This window comes from Cyanistes caeruleus, chromosome 8 (assembly GCF_971803275.1).
Source record: "Cyanistes caeruleus chromosome 8, bCyaCae1.hap1.1, whole genome shotgun sequence".
In the NCBI taxonomy this organism is placed as follows: domain Eukaryota; kingdom Metazoa; phylum Chordata; class Aves; order Passeriformes; family Paridae; genus Cyanistes; species Cyanistes caeruleus.
In genome coordinates, this window is record NC_141708.1 from 23,221,631 (window position 1) to 23,242,489 (window position 20,859).

Sequence of the window (20,859 nt, forward strand, 5' to 3'; positions counted from 1 at the left end):
GTCAGTCTATTTTAACAGAAACTGTCTATGTGAAGTGTAGGCACAGAATTGTAGAAATTACACGGAGCCTTAAACATAAGTCTAGAAAAGATTACAGGATTGTATTTTAACCATGAATACATCCATCAGAGACAGCCCTAGGAGAGCTGTTCAAGACTGCTTAAGGCAATGTTTGCATTCACTACAAAGGATTAGGATAGGGCCTCCAAATTTATCAGGCACTGAAAAAGAACCCTTGTCTGAGGTGGAGAGGTTGGCAGCTGTCACAGTGTAATTTTGGATCAGGCAAACACTTGCCCTGCAATTCAGGTCAATGTGAACACAATGCAAAGGTTTGAAAGCAAGCAGATGTTTGTCAACATATTAACAACAAATCATATATATGGGCTGCAGTATCTTCAACCATTTTGTGTCAGTTTAGCTGTGGAGAAATAAAGCTCAAATATTTTGGTTTCTAGTTAACTTTACCTGCAGACACACATGCTCAATTGTGGCTTGTAAGCATAAGGGCGAAATTTTCGGACTTCTTGTTTCTTACATTACTGCTTTGAAACTATCTTTAAAATTCCCACATAACTACATTCTTTATTTAAACACCTGGACAAAATTACTTGTTCCAGAACAAGGGCTAAATCTATCTCTGGCATGTAATCCTATAAAAGAAAATGGTATATCAGGAAACACCTGATCAGAGCTAAAGGCATCTCTTCCTGTAGTGTTCAATCACAACCTCAGTTCCACTTTGTTGTGATCAGAAGATGTGCAATGTGTGGCTGTTACTGACATGCCAGAACCTGCCTATTCTCATTTTCTTCGTGCCCTATTAGACGATGTTAGCACAGTGTGATTTTTTCAAGGGCAGGTAAGGTATAAGTCCTCTCTTATGTGCAGATTACAAGACCAGTCCATTCACCAGCTGGGTTCATGCAGAAGCTGACTATTTGGCATCTGAGAATAAAGAAACTGATAAAGCAGAATAATAAAGTACATAACAATTATCTTCCCTAAGCTTTTGGATAACTCAGTGAACAAAGGAGGCTGGACTGTCTGAAGTGTAAAAACTCAGAGCATTCCACAATGTGCCTTTGAGCTAATATTCTCACTTTTCCCTTGAAAATATCACTTTTTTCAAAGTGACACTTTTTCAAGTGACACTCCCTTGAAAATATCAGTGATGAACTCATTCTTCAGTTAAAGCCTCCATCCAATCAACTGCATTTCCATTTGAAACCCTTAACACCAATGGGCCAGAACATTAAAAATGTGAACACAAACAAACATCTAACTTCTCGTGTCCTACAGTTTGTGAGCATCTCTGGTATTTATGCATCAAAGGATAGGCACGAGCACAAAACAAACTCATTCTTCTCAGGGTGGGTATTTGGAGCTATCAGGTGGATATGCCAATTTCAGCCAGAAATTAAAACCTTATATGAGGACTCAACAGAGTCAAGAAGAGCATGAGCTCTACGCACCCATTACACACAAGTGAAGTTACAGAAATTGACCTTTATTTAGTAATCAGTTTCTTTAACTTTTTCTGATACAAAGTGACATTTTCATTTAGTACAGAAAAATCCATGTCAGAACAGTACCTGTCTGTTTCAGTTGTACCACTGGAGTCTACTCTGATCTCAAACTTTATAAAACAAACAAAACAAACAAAAAAATAGAGATAAACAAAAAACAACTTCTGTCCCTCACCATGAGAAGTTCTTGGACTACCAATTCATCCATATCATTTCATAATTATTAATTTATATATACAGTATTGTAATAGTATGGTATAATACTATATAAAATACTATATATATATTTTTGATGCTTTTATAGTTCAGAATACTCTATATAGTGTATAACCATATAAATACTATAAAAAGTATTTTGAACTGTAAAATAGCAACTGTAAAACAGAATTTAAATTTAGGACCAGATCTTTCTTGAAGAACTGTGCAAGAAGTATCCCTTTTTTTTTTAATTATAAAAGCTGCAAACAGAAGCAAAATTACAGCCTGTAGTGTAAAACTAGAAACCCTACATAATGAAATGTTAGAAACAGTGACTGAGAAGCAGGTCTATTCAAATATTTTAAAAACAATTAAAATACAGTACCCAGGAAACATGGCACAAGAGACAGAAGAAACAGGTACAAAACCTGTGTTAGGAACACAGAGTCAGAAGTGCAAAAAACCAAAAAAGGAACTGATATAATAGAGTTTGGTACAACAGGTAAATAAGTATTGCAACCAAAACTAAACAATCACTTATTTTTTGACAGTGAAAACACTAACAATTTAGTACCTTTCTAAAGGCTTTTAATCAAAGCCCTAAAACTGTGTCTGCTCTTAAATAAAAACAGTCTATGTGAATGCTACACACTGAAGTACAAAGCTTAAGAATTACCCTGCAAAATTGCACCAACATAAGCTTTCCATATTTACAGTATCTAAAAGTGACAGAACACAGCATGCTAGGCCTAGTTTATGACTCTACCCCACCAGTATTTAATCCAGGCCCAACAAACAAAAATTATTATTTGTCAACACGTTAAGCTCGGATTGCTTAGATACATTATGACGTTTAAATATTAGCTTCATGCATAAAACAAGAAACTATATCTTTGACAGACAAGCATTGACAGGATACAAACAGTGGTCTGCCCTGTGTAGGAGTGTACTTCCTTTTGAGCTTACTCCCAAGACGTACCGATTCAATCCCATGTTATTACCTGGTTGTCAAGTCAACAATGTGCTTAGAAATGGTAAAAATTGTAACTAAGCGCATAAACTGTCCGCTCATACTCAGAAATTTCACTCCATTTTGAAGAGTTACCTCATTAAGTGGAAGGACACAGAGTTAAAAAAAGAACAAAAAACAAACCAAAAAGACATTCAAGTAAACAGCAAGAACCAAATACTTTGAAAAGGTTTTTGTAAACGTGTCATTCTACAGGGTTTTGCAGCATTGTTAAATTCATTACTCATGGACAAGTACACGCAGGTCACACCCCTCGTGACAACCTGTCACGTGTACACGTACGACGTAAGAGACAAGCTCGGTGAAGTGATCTACCCCTTCCCACATGCCTTGTCAGGTCCTCATGTGTTCAGTGTTATCATTCCCCTTCATGAAACAGAAATCACTCATGGATATCTTTATAAAGACAGAAATGAACTGAGTCCATCGGATAGAAATTTAGTTGGTTATTTACATCTGGAAAGTAGTTTCACAGCAAAATAAGTCTACAGTGGGCCAGCTGGGATCCACAGGACCTTGTTCTGTTCTTGGTCGACAGTTGTCATAATCTGAGTGCAAATGCTTGAAAGGGCTCCTCCCTGGACAATGCCTGGAGAAGAAAAAATCCCAGATACAAATGAGACTGAGATAAACAATTATGAGTAATTACCAGGAGCAGTCTTCTGCATTTATCTGCAAAGTGTTTATCAACAGGTAAGAATTAAGCAACTCAACTTAGTATCTGACAGAAGAATGTCTCTATTAAAAAAAAAAAATAAACAAAGAGGTCAGGCATTCAATACACAGTTTCTTCTGCTAGCTCCTAAAACAATCCAGGAAAGTCAAGGAACTGATGGCTATAATCAACTAAGACAACTGTTTTGTAAGTGGCCTCCATGTACTATTTTAAGCGGCATCAGGTGGCAAAGTTTAAGTCTAAAGATGGTCAGAACCTGCTATAATAAACCTTCTCTGTTCAACATGTGGTGTTAAGAGTTTCATATTTACGGGGTAATATACATAGAGACTATAGCTGTAGCAACTAGACACTATTTACAAATATTAGAAGTAAATTATGAGCAGCTCACAGATCGCTGAGCTAAATAAAACAGCAGCGGTTGCTACTCCAATTCTTATTGTCAACTACATTCAAGGAACAAAAGGCCAACAGCAAGCAACTCCCTGAAAAATCAATTCACAAGATAAATGAACACCTTTTATTCTACCCTTGCTAAACATAAAACATAAAATGCCACCACTGACACATGAGAGAACATACTGTCTTCAATACTTAAAATCTGAGGAACTTCATGACTTAGGAAATATGTCAGCCAGCAAAGCCTCTGGCTACAGCCACCTCTAATGCTGAAAAAGTATGGAAAGTCTTACACAGCTTAAGGCATCATTTTTCTTTTTGAAAAGAGAAAATATGATGCCACATAAATCTATAATATTTGGCTCTGCAATATATACTACAGTTAATGATGTATAGTGACTTTGGATACAGAACACAGTAACTGAAAAGGTCTATGGAAAGTGATAAATGGCAGCGAAGAAGTGATTCAGATTACACACTGTGTTCACAACTTGGTAGAGGAAACAAAGCCAACCTGAAAGTCATTAGCCAAAAAGTGAACTCCATGAAGTAGTTAAAGAGCTCTTAGTAGTAGCTCTTACTAATTAAAGAGAAAGTGTTACCTATAGCTCCACGACTGACCTATCAGGTACAACATGCTTACATCTACCTACAGGCTTATTTTATGAACAATATTACAACTTCAACAGCCTTCAATGTCAGTGCAATTTGAACACCAACCCTCTCTGACTACCAGCATCTGGAAGTGTTGATGACAGCTGGAGTCCACTGCACACTGGCACCAACAGAAGGAGGCCCTTCCCACGGGGCATTTGAGAAGATACACATCAGACTCTCTTGGACTGAGTGCCCCTTCCACTGCCAGGGTGAAACTAAAATGCCACGAATGACTAAACAAGAAGCAGAAGACAACATGTGGTGATGCAATCTGGCCATGTGCATGTCAAGTTCTCCGTAGGTTCAGTATGTACCATGTAAAAAACATTTGTAAGGTTATTACATAACATTTTATTGAGAACACAGGGTTTCTCTCAGGATGCACTGAGAAAGCTCTAAACTAAATACACCCCTGGGTCTCTCTGCACTTGGCACTTATGCCTCAAAAATATTTCTGCAAGAATCTCATTGTTCAAGGGCTGAAAAGTTAAATTTTGGCTAGTTTAGGGTGTTTGTTCTTCTATTTAAATTTTATTGCTATGCACATCAAGATACATTCAAACGAGTGGGGATAAAATTCTAGGTATGTGGAACCACATGGAAATAAACTCTGAAATGAACAGTCTCCAAACACTGGTTTTTTTCCTCTAGTAAAAATACTGCAATCCAAGAATAATTTCATAATTTTATGAAGTTAAAAAGCCTTCTAAAGTTGAACTTAATTATTCCAAATTACAATGCATGCTGCTCAAGAAACCTTGGACTTTTTTTTTCCATTGTTGAAACATTTAAAGTATGTCTCACAAATCACAAAAACACACAGAATTACAGAAGGGTTGAGGTTGGAACAGACCCTTGGAAATCATTACTTGTTAGTTTAAACAACAAGGGGTTTCTGTTGTTTTGTTTGATTTATACAGTTAAAAAAACCCTTCTACTTCTTACATGGTATAACACTGACAACACTGTCAAATTGTCAAATCTTGACCACACTTTCTATACTATTGGCTAGTAATAAAACCTTCTCAGAACCATTTTAGATCATAAAATTGTAACATTCAGAACAAAGGAGATTTCTCTCTTGACATTTCCTCTCCTGGTAAAATAAAGTAACAGAACATGAGTATGTCAAAAGGGAAGGCAGAATGAAAAAAACCAAGGTGCTTATTGAAGGGACACTGATCTTTTGAATTAAAATGCAAATGGATTAAATAACCACTGTGTTCCTACTGAAAATATGATTAAATACTAACCTGTAAAGTACTTGCTATACTCCTGTTCTATTTTTTGAGCTGTCTCAAATTGTTCTTTGGAATGCTTCTGTGTAACTTTGTCCCTCAGGAAGATTGGGTCTTTTTGCTCTCTGAAAAAAACCCAAAAAACAAGCAAAAGAGAAAAAAAAGAATGAAACACCTTGTATAAGAGTAGGTTTTTTTAATGGACTTGAAAAGAGTGCCTCTAGCTGGGTGAGTACCAAAGGCTAATTCACATGCAAGCAGACTCCTAGGCCCAGAGTGCCATCTACTGTGTTTCAGCAGTATCAGCAGAGTCATCAGGATCACTTCAGTGCCAACAAAATTTATTTGATTTCAGACCAAGATAGTATTTATTTAAAGTTTCAGAGACTGGGGGGCAATTGATGAAGAAAGAACATAAGTTTTTAATATTGGGTCATCATGTCATATACATGCCAGTACTCCATACACAAAGCTGGGCACAAGTACTGCTCTTCTAAGGGCTTGTAAAATATCAAGCATCAAGTAAATGCAGTATTTCCATGTTATCATATCTATGACATATTTTTGAGATGCCTCTTTTTCTATTACACAAGCTCTTGAAAATAAAATATGAAAAAACATAGAGAAATACAAATGCTAAAATAATTATTTAAAAGCATCATTACTAAACTAACCTATTATTGCTGTGGAGCATTTCAGAGAAAGCCAAAAGAACTTGCCAATATCAAAAAGGGAGTTTGTACAAACTTTTGGTCCACACAACAGGCAGACACACTACAGCTTATACTTATGACTGCCAGAAATCCCTGCTTGACTAGTCTGACCTTTGTCACTTCCCAAAAAAAGCAAAAAGCTGTAATGGTCACCATTTCCTTTCCAAAGGGGGTCAAGACATGACAGTTCCATGTAGCATTTAAGTGCACAGTCCTACAGTGGTAATGAAATACACCTCATTGCTCTATATCCCGTTTCTACTTTAAAGCAGTGATACTTATCTTCTTTATTAAATAATAGTAATCAAATTAACCTACAGATCAAGAAGATAAGAAGTCTTCAACTTTAAATATGAAGATAGAACCAGTATTAGATCTCATAGTAAAAGTGTTTCTCAATATTCATGTTAGAAGATTATGTTCCTTCTTGCCAAATCCATCTATCAAAATGTGTGAAGGCCTTCTCAAACATCAGGGGAGGGACTGGCATTTGCACGTCCTGTGTTCTGTTCCTGGCTGTATTCAAACAGGAATTTCACAATTACTGAAAGAACACAGCCTGAGAAGACAGTACATGTACTATGTGGCAAAAAGGGACTTCCCTTGCTTTGTTTACTGGAGAATGAAGGTGGGGAAGCTGAGGTTATGAATCAATTGGCACTGCATCCATCCCTTGGACCTTCTAAGATGAAGAACAGCTCTTTGTCATGGTCAACACTTAATCCTCATTGGATCTCACCCATATCAGTCTCACACTGTACCACAAAGGTTAGCAGGAAAGATCCTCCTGAAGGACATTCAGTCTGGTCTCCATGGATTTCTTTGAAAGATTCACTTAATTGCCATGCAACCTAAATGAAGTTAAGACCATATACCTCACAGTGGGTTTTCTGAGGATTAATTTCCCCATTTTACAGAATCACAGAATGTTCTGAGTTGGAAGGGACCCAGAAGGATCATTCTTCAGTGAGTGGCCCATACAGGGACAGAACCCACAACCTTGGTGTTATTAGCACCAGGCTCAGACCAACTCAGCCATTCTCAGTGGCTGTTACAGAAGAATTAAGATGCCTAAGATAAAATAAACAATAAAGGTAAAACAGACTTATTTTAAGCTAGAATAAACATCCCTGAACTATACCCCTCACAGACTTACTTGATTTGTTTAGCATTTTTGTAGCGAATAAAAATGACAATAGGGTAGATATGAACACTGTGGAGCCGTTCGATGGCATGAGGAGCGATGTCAAGCAGACAATGACAATCCTAAGATCAAACGTAAATGCAAAACACTCATTCAGTTAAAGAGCACAAGCACACATGCAAATCCCCCGTTTCTTCCCCTAATTAAATCATAGCAACCCAACAGAATTTTGCCATACATGTAGCATTTTGGGACTACTGAGTAATTTGTACCCAAAGGATTTATAACAAAAGACAGAAGATGATAAACTGCAATAAATTGCATTCATAGTACCAAAAGATACCATGCATTGATAGAAAAAAAAGGTACTTGAAGAACTAATGAAATGAAAACTCAGAGTGAAATATATGCAATACATTTTTTCAAAGTTTAAATATTCCTATTAATTTTCTCTTTCAGAAATCATAAGCAAAGACAAGCATTAATAGGACTTTCCATGTGGTTTGATTGAAAACTGTAAGCAATGAACAGACTTGAGGTAACATCTGTCTCCAGGTTTATATAGTTATATTCTATATGACTGCCTTAAATGGAATAGGTAAAAAAATTAAATCCTTTTTTGGAGGGGGTACAGGATGAAACTTAAGAAAATTATTTATACTTTATTTAGGAATACTGTAGAAGAATATGTACATTTCTAGTTTCTATAAAGGTGAGCTCATTTTAAACAGTCACATGCAAAAGTAAGGTAAGTTTTATTTAGCAGCCTGGGGAACAGTTCTCTGAATGTCTTAAAGGATGACACTGTTAACATAATTTCCATCCCCCAACACAAGTATGTAAATTGTGGCAAGAACTACAGCATTAAAATTGACTCACCTTTTCTGTTATCTCTTTTATTGAAGCTACAGTTGTCACATCGAAGTGCCCACTCCTCCGTTTGTAATCGATAAACAGACAATCCTTCACACCTCGTTCAATGGCTTGCTGGGAAGCTTTCATAACCTCTGTTGCATAGAAGAGATCCCCTTTCATTACTACTCCTTAGGCACAAAACCAGGCTAAGAAGACAATGGCTGCAAATTCAGATTCTTGGGGTGTTATCCATCTTTGTGTTGCCATTTTGTGAATTTATACAGATGTTGCTATCATGTACTCTAAAGCATGAATAAGTTAGCTATATTTGCATACTTACCAAGAGGACATCTGCAAAATTTCCCAGGGGATTCTTTGACCAACATGTCTTTCACAGCATCAAGTAAAGGTCCTAGAATAAGGACAGGCCTAGGGGAGGTACAGTCCACTTTCTGGACACGCTGATAAGCCAAACTTGCAGAATCTACACACACAGAAGATACTTATTTGTTAAAGCATACTTTTCCTAGCATTCCTAAAATAAGCAGAAGCATCTTTATAGGAAATATGAGAGGACCTTCTCTGCAAGGGCAAAGGGCCCTTGACAAATACAAAATACAGTCAGTCATTATTTTTCCACTTGACAGCTGAAACTAGACATTTTTTTAACTGAACCTATTGTTCAATTAAAAAAAAATAAACTCCTCAACTTTCCTAATCATCCCTAAAAGTGCAAACAATACACAATATTCGATATCTCTGGCTTGATTTGTTGAGCTATTGCAAGGAAGTAAGCATTGTAACCAACATGATTTTTCTAAAGGAGTGAAGAAATAAAAGTGAAGATTTTAAGTGGTGCACAAGATTTCTGTCTAGACTAAGCAACCTGGACAGAAATTAAATAGTTGAAAGGAAGATCAAAACCATGCATCAAAAAGAGTCTCCCTCTCCAAATGAAATAGTAATGGTAATACGTCTAGGAAGAAATTATGAAAATATTATTTTGAAACACACTGGTTTGTAATTTAATACAAAACAAAAGTTGTTATTAGAGGTAATGATCACTATTTGTATTCAGAGCAATTAGAGAGTAACATCATTTGTTGTGCTGTGCTGCACCTGATTAAAAACAAAAGAGAAGCAAAGGCAAAGCCCTCCCAGGTATAACAGAGGTACTTGCCATCCAAGAAAGGAATTGAGTCTGTACTGATTGTATCTAGAGCCAATAAATCTTTTCCATCTTTGGAACCACTTCTCTTATGTTTATGTTTTCTTCTGAAGAATGACCTCCTTGCTGCTGCTGACAAAGTCTTAGATGAACTATTCTCATCTTTAGCCTCCGACATGCTGTGTCTCCTGTAGAATTCCTGATCCATCCTAGAATAAAGCAGACAAAAAGGCTGGTATTTAAAGTTAAATTTTTTTAATTTTTTGACAGTATCACAGCTGGTGATGCTGTGCCTGATGCACCCCAGGACATTGTCACTTCTAGTTTACTATTTAGCAGCATTAAACTTGATAGAGCAATATTTAATTCAATGTATGTTAAAATATGCCATCCCTAAAATGACAAATCTAAGAACTACTATCTCCCAGAAAGAACAGAAGCAAACAAGTCTTTTATACCACATCTCACTCATCAGTCACTATTTTAAAAACAAACACTTTTCAAAGATGAATACTGTAACTGAGGTTACTTACATATATTTACTGGGAATCTGTCCTCTTTCCAGCTTCTGAGCATTCTCATCCAGCTGCCAAGCCATCCAGCAGCCAAAATTTCCCTGTGGTAGAGTGTCATCTACATATAAAATGTCATCTTTCTTAAAGCTTAAATCCTGTTCCATCTCTGCCACACGGTCATAAAGTGCTCTGGAAAGGAAGACAAACAGGCTCTGCAACGGGTCTCCACCAACTCCAGGGAAGAACACACCTTTTCTGAAAAATGTTAGCACATCAGTGGCATTCTCTACATCTCAAGAACACATGAGTGAAAAGTGAAGACTTGCTATACTAGACTGTGTACTCACTCTCAGAGAATAGCTGGATAAATTCATAAATTTCAACTTAAAAAAGCATGGAAAAATTTGTGTTCTCTCATATGATGGACAGCATATTATCCTAACAGCCTTATGCTGCCATTACCAATCATACTCAAATACCTGATGTAGAATCCATCTCCAGGAAGCTCTTTTATCTTATTAAACTCTTCTATTCTGTATTGAGTCTTTATTTTGATGTTTTCTCCAGGCTTCAGCATTTCAAGATAAGCTTCCTCAGCTGTTTTATTTCGCATGTCAATGGACCCATACTGCAAAACACAAAAATAAACCTTTAGATGTGAAATTGTACTTTAACAAGCAGTAGAACTAGGTGAGTTTGTAAAACATGCAAAATGAGCTTGCTTTTCTCACTTGCAGGGTTTATATATAAGTCTTGTCACTTAACAGTAGAGTTTGCACCTTAAGAAAGTCTAGCAGGAGACTAAGACATTACAGTGGAAAACAAGTGCAAATAGCAGACAAGTACTGTGAGAAAGCACCTCTAGAAAGTTTTCCAAGTGTAATCTGAGAATCATAAAATTCACACTGAAAAAAGTTAATATTTTTAAGGATAGCAAGTGGTCTGAAGGAAGTCAAACATGATTACAAAGCAAAAATCTGGATACTAGAAGTTCAATGGAAGAGTCTCAGTGCTCACTTGTATCTGAAAAGCTCATAAAGATGTGTGTTTATCACCTGAACAGTCTTGACAAGTAGATAAATATTCTCATTTCAGATACAGAAAGCAGAGTCAAAGACACAATATATGGCTTTCCCTAAACTCTCTTTAGAATTTCACAGTGGTAAAAATCATTATTTTTCTCTCTTTTATAATACCTTTCATATCCTTGTCTTTCTCCTACATACAGCAACTGGATTCAAAGCTTCCCATTTAGATGAAGGGAGCAGGTGTTAGTAATTACAGGTATGTAAAATATCTATATTTGAGTCCTTCAAACTTTGGGGCATCTTGTGCTATCAACATTCACAGTTCTCCAGGTTGAAATCATCCAGCTCCTTGTGTGCTGCAGCTAAAATGCAAGTCTGCTTCCTGAACATTCTTACCCAGGCTTTGTGGCAAGAGCTCAACACTCACAGAACATTCCACACTGTGGGACAGCACAGCACTTGCCACCTCCCTCTTTATACCATCCCAGCCATTTCTCAGTACACTGCAGACATTTCTGAAGTGCTTACCTCAAGTATCATGTCACCCAAGACTAGTCCATCAGGTCCTTTTGCTGGGCTGTCATCATCAACATCCGAGACAAATATTCCATACAGATTTCCACCACATATCTGGATCCCAAGATCGACTTGGGATTTTTTAACAACAACAATTCTAGGTTCAGGGGTCCTTTTGTTTGTGTCCACAGGGCCCCTTTTGACAGAAAGAAATAACACGCATACTAGAATTGAAAAACTTGCTGTGCATAAAATCAGCTTGCCATCTGAAGAATATATATTTATAAAAATATTATTCAGAATAGGTCACCTACAGACAAAGTCTTAAATGACAAGCATCACCTTTCCAACTAAACCAATCTTGCAGAAAACTTCCTTCACTCCTTGCAGACATCATGTTTCAGCAGGTCTGAAAACATGTACATTTATATCCTGGGGTCCACTTGTCTGCTGACTTATTTCATTCAGACTCAGCATTCATAGAAGTACACTTCCTTTTTTCATACCCTCCATACCCACCCCTGACCATTTATTTTCCTTTAAGACAGAAGTTTCACTCTCTACCTTAAGGAATTCCGGGGACTGGTAGTTGGAGTGGTTTGTTTGGATGGGGGTGTCATTGTTCCTTCATCCTGTTCACTCACAGTGTCGATTACGGAATGATTGTCAGGCGTTGCAGCTCCGCTGCCTTGAGGGGTGGAATGATTACTCACAGGTTCCAAGCGAGAACTATGACAGGGAAAAAAACAGAAGAAAAGACTGGTGGGTTAATGCCAAATATCTTCCACTCAAAATTTTTAATTTGGCTTTAAGTCAATTTTAGAGTAAGAGAGATGAAACACAAATTCTGTAACTCGAATGGGCATACAAAAAAACATGCTCATCTTAAGTCTATGAAAAAGACAAAGCTCTGTTTTGAAGTGTGATCATGCATCAAAATAGGATGGGTAATTTCACCAGGTCATATGGTTCTATATTTAAAATTGGAAATTCAGATTTTGGAAAAAAAATAAAAAAATATTTAAAAATAAAAGACATATGTTAAAATGTTATTATCCTAGAAGAAGTCATCTTTGATTCTAGTTTAATATATTTAGTATATTTAGTTTAGTATATTTGGGGATTATGCCCAAATAGAAGAGAATATAAAATATATATATATATAAAATATATATATATATAAATATATAGATGCATCAAGCACTCTTCTTCTGACAAACACATATGCACACATTACTTTTCAAAGCAATCACACTTAACAGCACACATGTGCTCATGTTTGCAAACATATTAAGTGTACAGAAGTTAGATACTAGCTAAACAGTTGTGTGGACAGGAGAGCTGTCTTTTTCCAGGTCCAGCCAGCCTTACCTTGACCGTGAGTGATTGCCAAGCTGATACATGTGCGGGTTATACTGAGCCAGAATAGTGATGGTGTCGCACTGCTGCCCAATGATTAGTCGAGCCTGTTGCTCTGTAGCATTTCTCAAATTTATTCCATTAAACTATGGAAAAATTGCACAAACCAGAATGTCAAGTTTTCAAATGGAAGCTAGCAAGCTCATTCTTTCAGTGTCCTAATTAGTGTGATGTCTAAATGCTCACTTATTCTCACTGGAGAAAATAGGAGAATGAAAATGTTTCTATACAGTAGTTTCTAGGGTTTACTTCCTTGGAAGGAATCAGCATAATTTTCAAGTATTTTGTAACCTGACAAGGAGTTTAACAATATTTTCACTGTTGAAAGACATATGTATTCTGAGCTGTGCTATGAATATCACTGATTAAATATAGGTTGGTTCAGACCAACAATATAAGAAAATTCAGAACTGAAAGGAAAATTCAGAATTGAAAGATAAATTCAGACCTATTCAGGTCTATTTTAGTATCAGAAACACACTGTGCAACAGGTGTTTTAACATGATGTTACGTTTACAAAGCAGCTCTGTACTTTACAAAATGCTATTCCATGTGTTTATCTAACACAGTAGGCACAAACATCACTGAGCCTACATGTGTAATTTTTTAACCTGTTATCTTAGCTAAGAATATGGCACAGTAACAACAGCATGAAACTTGGTAAAAGCCAGCTGCTTGAAAATATACTCTTCTTACCAGGCAGAGTATGGGATTGGGACTATTTTAAGTACTGAAACAAACTAGTTTAAAATTTAATTGTACCTATATAAGACAGGATGCAGATATACCATCTATATATACATACACCAGATATATAATTATGGAATATTACAACAGAGGGTACTCTGTTACATCTCACAGTGCACAAACTATCACAACATAGTCTTTTTGGGGAAAGCAGTTCTGACTGCAGTCTGAAACTGATTTATTAAACCTTAGCAATAGTAAACAATTACCTCCAGTAACTGATCACCATATTCAAGGCCAGCTTGATGGGCAATGCTCCCACCTGTTACTTTAGAAACAAATATTCCACCATTTTCTCCGCTCACTATGGAAATCCCAAGTGGCTCAGAGCCCTTCTGCACTTTCACATGGCGTGGCTCTTCCATGTAGGGCCTTTTAAAGAGATAGTTAAAACTGAGTTGGAAAAAATTGCACTTGAACCATCACAAGATCAAAGTTTCATGCAGTATTTATGTCTGTCTGAACAGTAACAATAAAATAGCTTTGAACAGTTACTTTAAAAACCCCACTAATTGTCAATGGTCTTAAATGCATTCCTTTAACACCATGCAATGTACAGTGGCAGAAGTAAATGTACACCAGGTACATGACTGCTCCAAAAATGATGGTAAATATGAATTATGAATAGAATGGTCATGAAGTTGATAGGAAAGAAGCTTCTAGACGCATATTATATGAAAGTAATTGAACCACTGTATATAATATGTCATTGCCAAACCATATTCCAGAAGGGTATGTTACAAATACAAATGCTGGGAGTCTTCATGGCCAGTGAAAATAAACATAATGAATACCAAAGCGGTAAACCAAAGGACAACAAAGCACAAATATAATATTTGATATTTGTATGCTGGAAAACACAAATTAGTAATGAAAACTAAGCAGTTGCAAACTCAAGCCATTAAGACAGCAGTTTGCATGGTAGCATTACAATTACCATGCAAATTCTCCTCAGGGCAATTATCCAAACGTAAAAAAAGCACAAAGTGCGCAATACTGCTCGAGAAGGACAACCTTAGATCAGGCCAACCTCAAACTCCTTAGTGATGAGAACCTAGGCCTAGGAGCAACAGGGATTCTCAGAAAAGACCTATTACGGAACAGATATCTGAAAGATGTAGAAGATTTGAGAAGACAAGAACACTTAGAACAGGACAAACAGTAGTATGACACTAGTAAGTATAACAAGAAAAAGGCATATACAGAAGAAAACCCTGATCCATTCCCCTTTCCTCCCCCCACATTTGGGATGTATCCACCTGTACACATGGGGCTGGTCCATTCATAACCTGTATAAACAAACAGTAGACTTCTAAAAAGTCCTGGTTTTCATCACTATAAACTTAAGAATGTCTACACAGCAAGAGGCATCACCAGGTGTTGATGTTGAGCTCACTGTGAACGAAACATCTTGGGCACCTGATGTGGTGTATTTTTTATTTTAATACCATTATACTGCATTTGACATGCACTAATTTGAATGTTTTCTCTCCTAACATTTCATTATGCCATACAGATGTTCCCTAAACTGCACTAAATGCTTAAACTATTTTATTGTGCTGTTCAGAGACCTGAAGTTAACTGGACTTCACTCACAACCACTGAAGTGAGTAAGGCTGAGGAAGGGTATTTTTGGGAAAAGCAGGATTTGGGGCTGGGGACAGAGGGAAGGGGACATTGTTTCACAATTATGCATATTGCCAGTCTTTGAAGGGATCCTTTTGGTGGCCTTCTGCAGCAGAGGAATAATAGTTTGCCAGCTTATTAATGCATATGAGATAAAAACTGTTGGCTGCTGACATGAACGCAAGCCTGGAACTCAGCCATCTCACATCACTGTTAGAGGTAATGCCCTCTGCAACTGCTTACCAATGTAATGAACCTGTTCCTGATGCTCACATTTTTTGCATGTAACCTAAATTAAATAAATTCTGATAACTTGCAGAAAACATTATTTTATCACTTACTTATGTGCGTGTAAGTAATATTATATGAAGTTTCTTCATATCACAAAATTTACCAAGGTATATTTCTGCATCAAAAACTAAAACTGCATTTTTCAGAGCTTTTTTTATTGTACCTTTCTGCCTTTTCATCTACCATGACCATTTTTAATTTGTTTCATATTAAAGTAAGAAAGAATGAAACCTATACAAAGCACACAGGATCCTATCTGAGAATTCTAGTAAGTACAGAATGACAGAAAACTATTCCTGTAGAGCAAATCAGTAATAAAGTAAAAAAGAATGATAACATTAAAAAGGTGTTTTATTTGATAAGCAGTTTTATCAAAATCAAGTGAAGCACTTTTCTATAATATTCAGACTGCCTGCCAGAATCACTAGACATGGAGTAGAGAAAAAGTCTTAATTTATGAGATCTTTTAATTTTCATTTAAATTAAAATAAACATAACAAACAGAAACACTGAATTTTTCTTCATCTATGTAATTATTAATTTTATCTGAAGAAAGGCCAAGTGAATTCTTTGTATTTTGTGGGAAACAAAGTTTATAAAACCCCCCAAAATTAAACATTTCTTAGGATAGATTTAAGTAGCTACTTTCTTAAACTGAGAACTGTTTAACAGTTTGTTTTGCTTTAAAAGCCCATCACCAAACCTTAGAATTATACTCTTTTTAGAAAGTCAGTTCAGACTATGATTTACACATAAGCACAGCAAGAGCGATGGGGCTGGAATCTGGATGTACTTCAATAACATGATCAGCATTAACAAAAATTGTTATTTCCCAGAGATCAGAACATGTATCTTGTGCTCAAAGACACAAAGGTAGAGACTGCCAAAACCCCAGCTTGCTCAGCTGAACACTCACATCATTAGTCATGTGAAAGAGAAAAGACACTCTGACTTGGAATTTGCAAGTGACAATCAGAGGAACATTTATACGAGAACACGAGCTGAGTACATGCAGTACAAGTGTCACACTGAAGTAAGAAAGAATGGAAATTCACAAAAACCTCTTTACATTTCCTTTCAAAATAACACTGTTCATTGTATACAAGACATTCTATAATTGCTACAATAACTTAGTCACAAATTCTTCAAACAAGACAGAAGTTTCATGTAACATTTTATGAACAACTTTTTATTACTACCAGAAAAGTTAGAATACAGAATATCCTCATAATTTTATCATTCACATTTTTGTGGTCAGTTTTTTACATAAATTAAGCACACAAAGGGGTCTTGAAGTGGACATAAATGTAATCTAATTCAACACATCAGAGCTCCTTTACACTGCCAGAATGGCATTTAGCTGCCTTATTGGAAATAAAAGCGTGATTCAAATTTGTGTCTTACTGTTCTATGCTTTGAATTTGTGTAAACCTTTTCATATATTCAGTCTAGCCAAATCATGATAAAATGAAAACAGATGTCCAAGACTGATACTATAAGCAATGTATCTTTGAAATATTCATGATGAGATACAAAGTCATTAAACACAAAGCACATGTTTTTAAGAAAGCTATCACGTTAGATTCAAATTCTGCAAGCAGCTACACATACACTGAATGCTATTTCTAGCAGTGGTCCAGGTACAGCCAAAGGGATCAGTCAGAGCAGTAAAATTGCATCTGTACATGTTCTGTACTGTTTGCAATAAAACTGCATCTGTACATTCCTCCACAGTTATGTGCTCAATTTTTTATGTTATCTGGTTATATGGAATCAAGGCACAGTGGTTGGAGCACATATTCTGCAATGCTAAGGCACCTGATATTCAGCTATCAGATGTTACTAGGTCTTAATTTTGTCTAGATTTCCAGAGTACAGAACAAGGCTATCAAAAAGAAGCATGTGAGGTAGCTGAACTTGAAGGGTATATTCCAATTTAGACTGCTCTTACTCGGCGTAACCACTAGTCTGACATGGAAGAAACAAAACCTTAATGAAATCACTTATTCTTAAAATCCACAAAAAGATTTCTTACATACTTTCTAAAGAAAAAAAACATTCAGTAACAGGACCTGAGATGCACCTCTGCACCTACATATTTTTCATTTAAATTAAATGTTCATATTACTTCAACCTAATAAAAAAGAAACACAAAAAATTTCCTCAGACCATTTTTATTAAAAACAAAAAATGTGAGGACCTTACCTATCTTTTCTACGCTCTCCAACAGATACAGGGCTAATGGAAATCCTAGGTAATGTAGAAAGGGAGTTCTGAGACTGGCTGCTGGTGAAGGAAGACGTTTCCAAGTTAAGAGGTGACTGGGGAGGAGTTATCAAGCTGGGACTGCTACATTCTGAGTGTGACAAGGAGCCTAGGAAAAGTCAACAGTTGAGTTTTAGTATCCTGCATCTGTCATAGGTGGCAGATGTACCCAGACACAGTAAAAGACACCACACACATCTGAGACCAGAAAGAGGACTGTTCAATATCTATTAGTCATGTAAGGGGCGTAGGAAGACCAGGTAACTCATTTCAGACAGTGCAAACTTACTGTCCTCAATGACTCTGAGTTAAATCCACCCTCTCTAAGTGTGCAAACAATTACTGCCATTTTCAACAGGAGACAAGGTTACAGACAAGCTACACCATAAGCATGTCTGAAAAGCACATTAAAGAAAAATAAAAGTCAGGATAGAAGTAAAATAAAAATCTAATATATAGGTTTGTTTTCAAATAAAATATTTATGTGCAGGCCTTTCCTTTTATATAGGAGGTATATTATGCAACACCTGAAAAAAATAACAGAAGCCAATCATGAATCCTACACACAGAGACAGGAAAGCTCTAAAATTTCAAACAAGCTTGACATGTTTAGTTTGCATCTTTACCCTGGTTGTACCCTTCCTATGTAATCTACAGAACAAGTGCCCTGACACAGTTTGCTTCCTTTGAAAAGCTAGAGAAAATAAACCTCAAATTATTAATCACAAATGAAAGCTATTTTTCAGAACTGTATTTGCCCAGTTAGGATAAGCACAGCACACAATACATTAAAGCTGCAGAACATTTGAGTGATGATGGCAGTGAAGAGTTGCTGATTGCTGTCAGCAAACTCCTGATTCTACAGCACTCCAACTACTGCTTGTCTTTAAATATCTTCCACTAAGCAATTTTGAGTGAAGTACTGAAATATTTTCACTGCATTTCAAAGTAAAAGTTACAATCCATGATACAACAATACACAAATATACCTAAAGAATGAAAAAAAAAATCCAAGTCAGCTCACTGTTAAAATTTTCAAGGCATCAAGAAACAACAACTGTAAAACATACAGCAATGCTTATTTTTATTTTTATCTGCACTTTTACTCAGTGTGCCAGTACTTGAGCCAACTATCTGAAAAAACAACTTTCACTAGAAATTTTCTTTTTTTTTTTAACATTTCTCTGGCAAAATGCAGATTTTGTAACCTTATCAAAATTGTCCTACTTAGACTGTGGCACAACCAGATTTAACAACTGCAAGGGCTTTGATTTGATTATACTGAAAAAGTATGACTAAAATTACTTATTAAATAATTCACCTCTGTCAGAGCCCATCATGGACCTTGGATATCTTGGTGTTAAAGGGATCTTAATTCGTTCTGTTCTGTATTGCAAGTTACTTGAAGAACCTATTTTTAAAACAAGGAAAAATTAAAAATTTTTAATTTTAATTTTTTTTTTAAAAAATAAAATTAAAAAGACAGAAATAAAAGCAACTACAGTTAACAAAAAAGTCTGTTTAGATTGTACTTCTTAAATGACCATTAAAGTGGCCTCTAAATGATCAAGGCCAAAGACTTCACGATTACCCCCGTAATTGTGAATATCATAATTATAGCAAATTATCTTGATTAAACAGTCAGTATAAAGAGAAGACAATGCAGCTACACAGTAAACATGCACTGTTCATTCTTGTATGAAAAAATATTTTTAGTATTTTCCAACAAAATCAAACTTTACTCCAAGTCCAGGCAAGAACCTAACATCTCTGTTCACTAAGAATCCATGGGACTTTGCAAAGGGCATTTAAAATACTCTGATTATATTCTGCTTGGATGAATACATCATCACTGATAGTGGTTGCAAACTGCTATGCCCCTTTATGCTGTGCTTATAAAGCTACCATGCTCTACTGAATCTTTGATGGAACACAGGAACACAAACACATATAAAACCCCCAGTTATTACATAATTTAAAATTTAAATAAATCTAAAATAAAATAAAACATCACTGCTACAAAGCATGCATTTGCTTTGGTATCATTAGGCTAGGCATAAAAACATATTTACATGTCAATGGACTAAATGTAAGTATAATTTATTTTCCAAGAATACAGTTTACATTTGGCCATTAATCATCCTTGTCTTTTTGCTCAGGAGTTCTCTCCTTTTCTTTCTTCTCACCAGCTCACTGAACCTCAACCTTTGGCCCTGCTCCCCATCTCTCTAAGGATACTTGCAAAGAGTAACAGGCATGGAAAGGAGAACTCCTCAGATCACACACAGATCATTTCAAAAAAGCTGTAAAGAACAAATTAAACACAGCAACTTCCAGGGAACACCTTTAGTCATAAACCCACAAGAAATGCAGCAAAGGAACACCAGAAGCCTTTTGGCTTTGCCAGCCATGACAATCCTGTAACATGGGTGCTTAAGGAGTTTCCCATTTATAATTTTCTCCAATATACAGGAATCCCCACAGAAAATAAATCAGAAAAGCTGGTTACCAAGTCTGGCACTAGATGGCAACGAATTTGAGCCATGAGATGCTCTTGTACGTGAATTTTCAGAGTAGTCATTGGAGTGTTTATGACTTAGGTCCAAACTCAGGCGACCTTGATGCTGGGAACTACATCAAAAGAAAAGCAGAATAGGGCAACAGTTAGAACTGGGCAAAGAACCTCAGCAAACAGAAACTGGCCAACAAAAAGTTTTGGTTAGCCCATGTGCTGAATGAAATGAATGCTTCTCTCATTTCCACTTTCACATTGTCCCATCATTTTATGAATTGTTAGAAGCTAGAAGAAAAATAGCCTCAAAGTACTATAAAAAAGGAGAAAGCT

General features: G+C 36.2%; 1 protein-coding gene across 5 annotated transcripts in view; it reads right to left on the reverse strand.

Moving 5' to 3' along the window:
- Window positions 1-1,489: 1,489 nt before the first annotated feature.
- The window catches only part of DLG5 (discs large MAGUK scaffold protein 5), a 98,469-nt gene continuing 79,099 nt past the window's right edge, over window positions 1,490-20,859 (reverse strand). For 2 of the 5 annotated variants that reach the window (XM_086899890.1, XM_086899887.1), the window contains exons 19-34: window positions 20,524-20,645; window positions 19,336-19,425; window positions 17,955-18,123; window positions 14,863-14,940; window positions 14,042-14,204; window positions 13,038-13,171; window positions 12,231-12,395; window positions 11,679-11,862; window positions 10,602-10,750; window positions 10,141-10,311; window positions 9,620-9,816; window positions 8,780-8,923; window positions 8,464-8,591; window positions 7,597-7,706; window positions 5,743-5,852; window positions 1,490-3,346 (exon numbers count right to left, since the gene is read on the reverse strand). In XM_086899890.1, the coding sequence (XP_086756016.1) occupies window positions 3,243-3,346; window positions 5,743-5,852; window positions 7,597-7,706; window positions 8,464-8,591; window positions 8,780-8,923; window positions 9,620-9,816; window positions 10,141-10,311; window positions 10,602-10,750; window positions 11,679-11,862; window positions 12,231-12,395; window positions 13,038-13,171; window positions 14,042-14,204; window positions 14,863-14,940; window positions 17,955-18,123; window positions 19,336-19,425; window positions 20,524-20,645 (2,218 nt within the window). In that variant the 3' untranslated portion in view covers window positions 1,490-3,242. The remainder of the gene's footprint in view (window positions 3,347-5,742; window positions 5,853-7,596; window positions 7,707-8,463; window positions 8,592-8,779; window positions 8,924-9,619; window positions 9,817-10,140; window positions 10,312-10,601; window positions 10,751-11,678; window positions 11,863-12,230; window positions 12,396-13,037; window positions 13,172-14,041; window positions 14,205-14,862; window positions 14,941-17,954; window positions 18,124-19,335; window positions 19,426-20,523; window positions 20,646-20,859) is intronic. The other 3 variants (XM_086899888.1, XM_086899891.1, XM_086899889.1) reach the window with 2 other exon arrangements.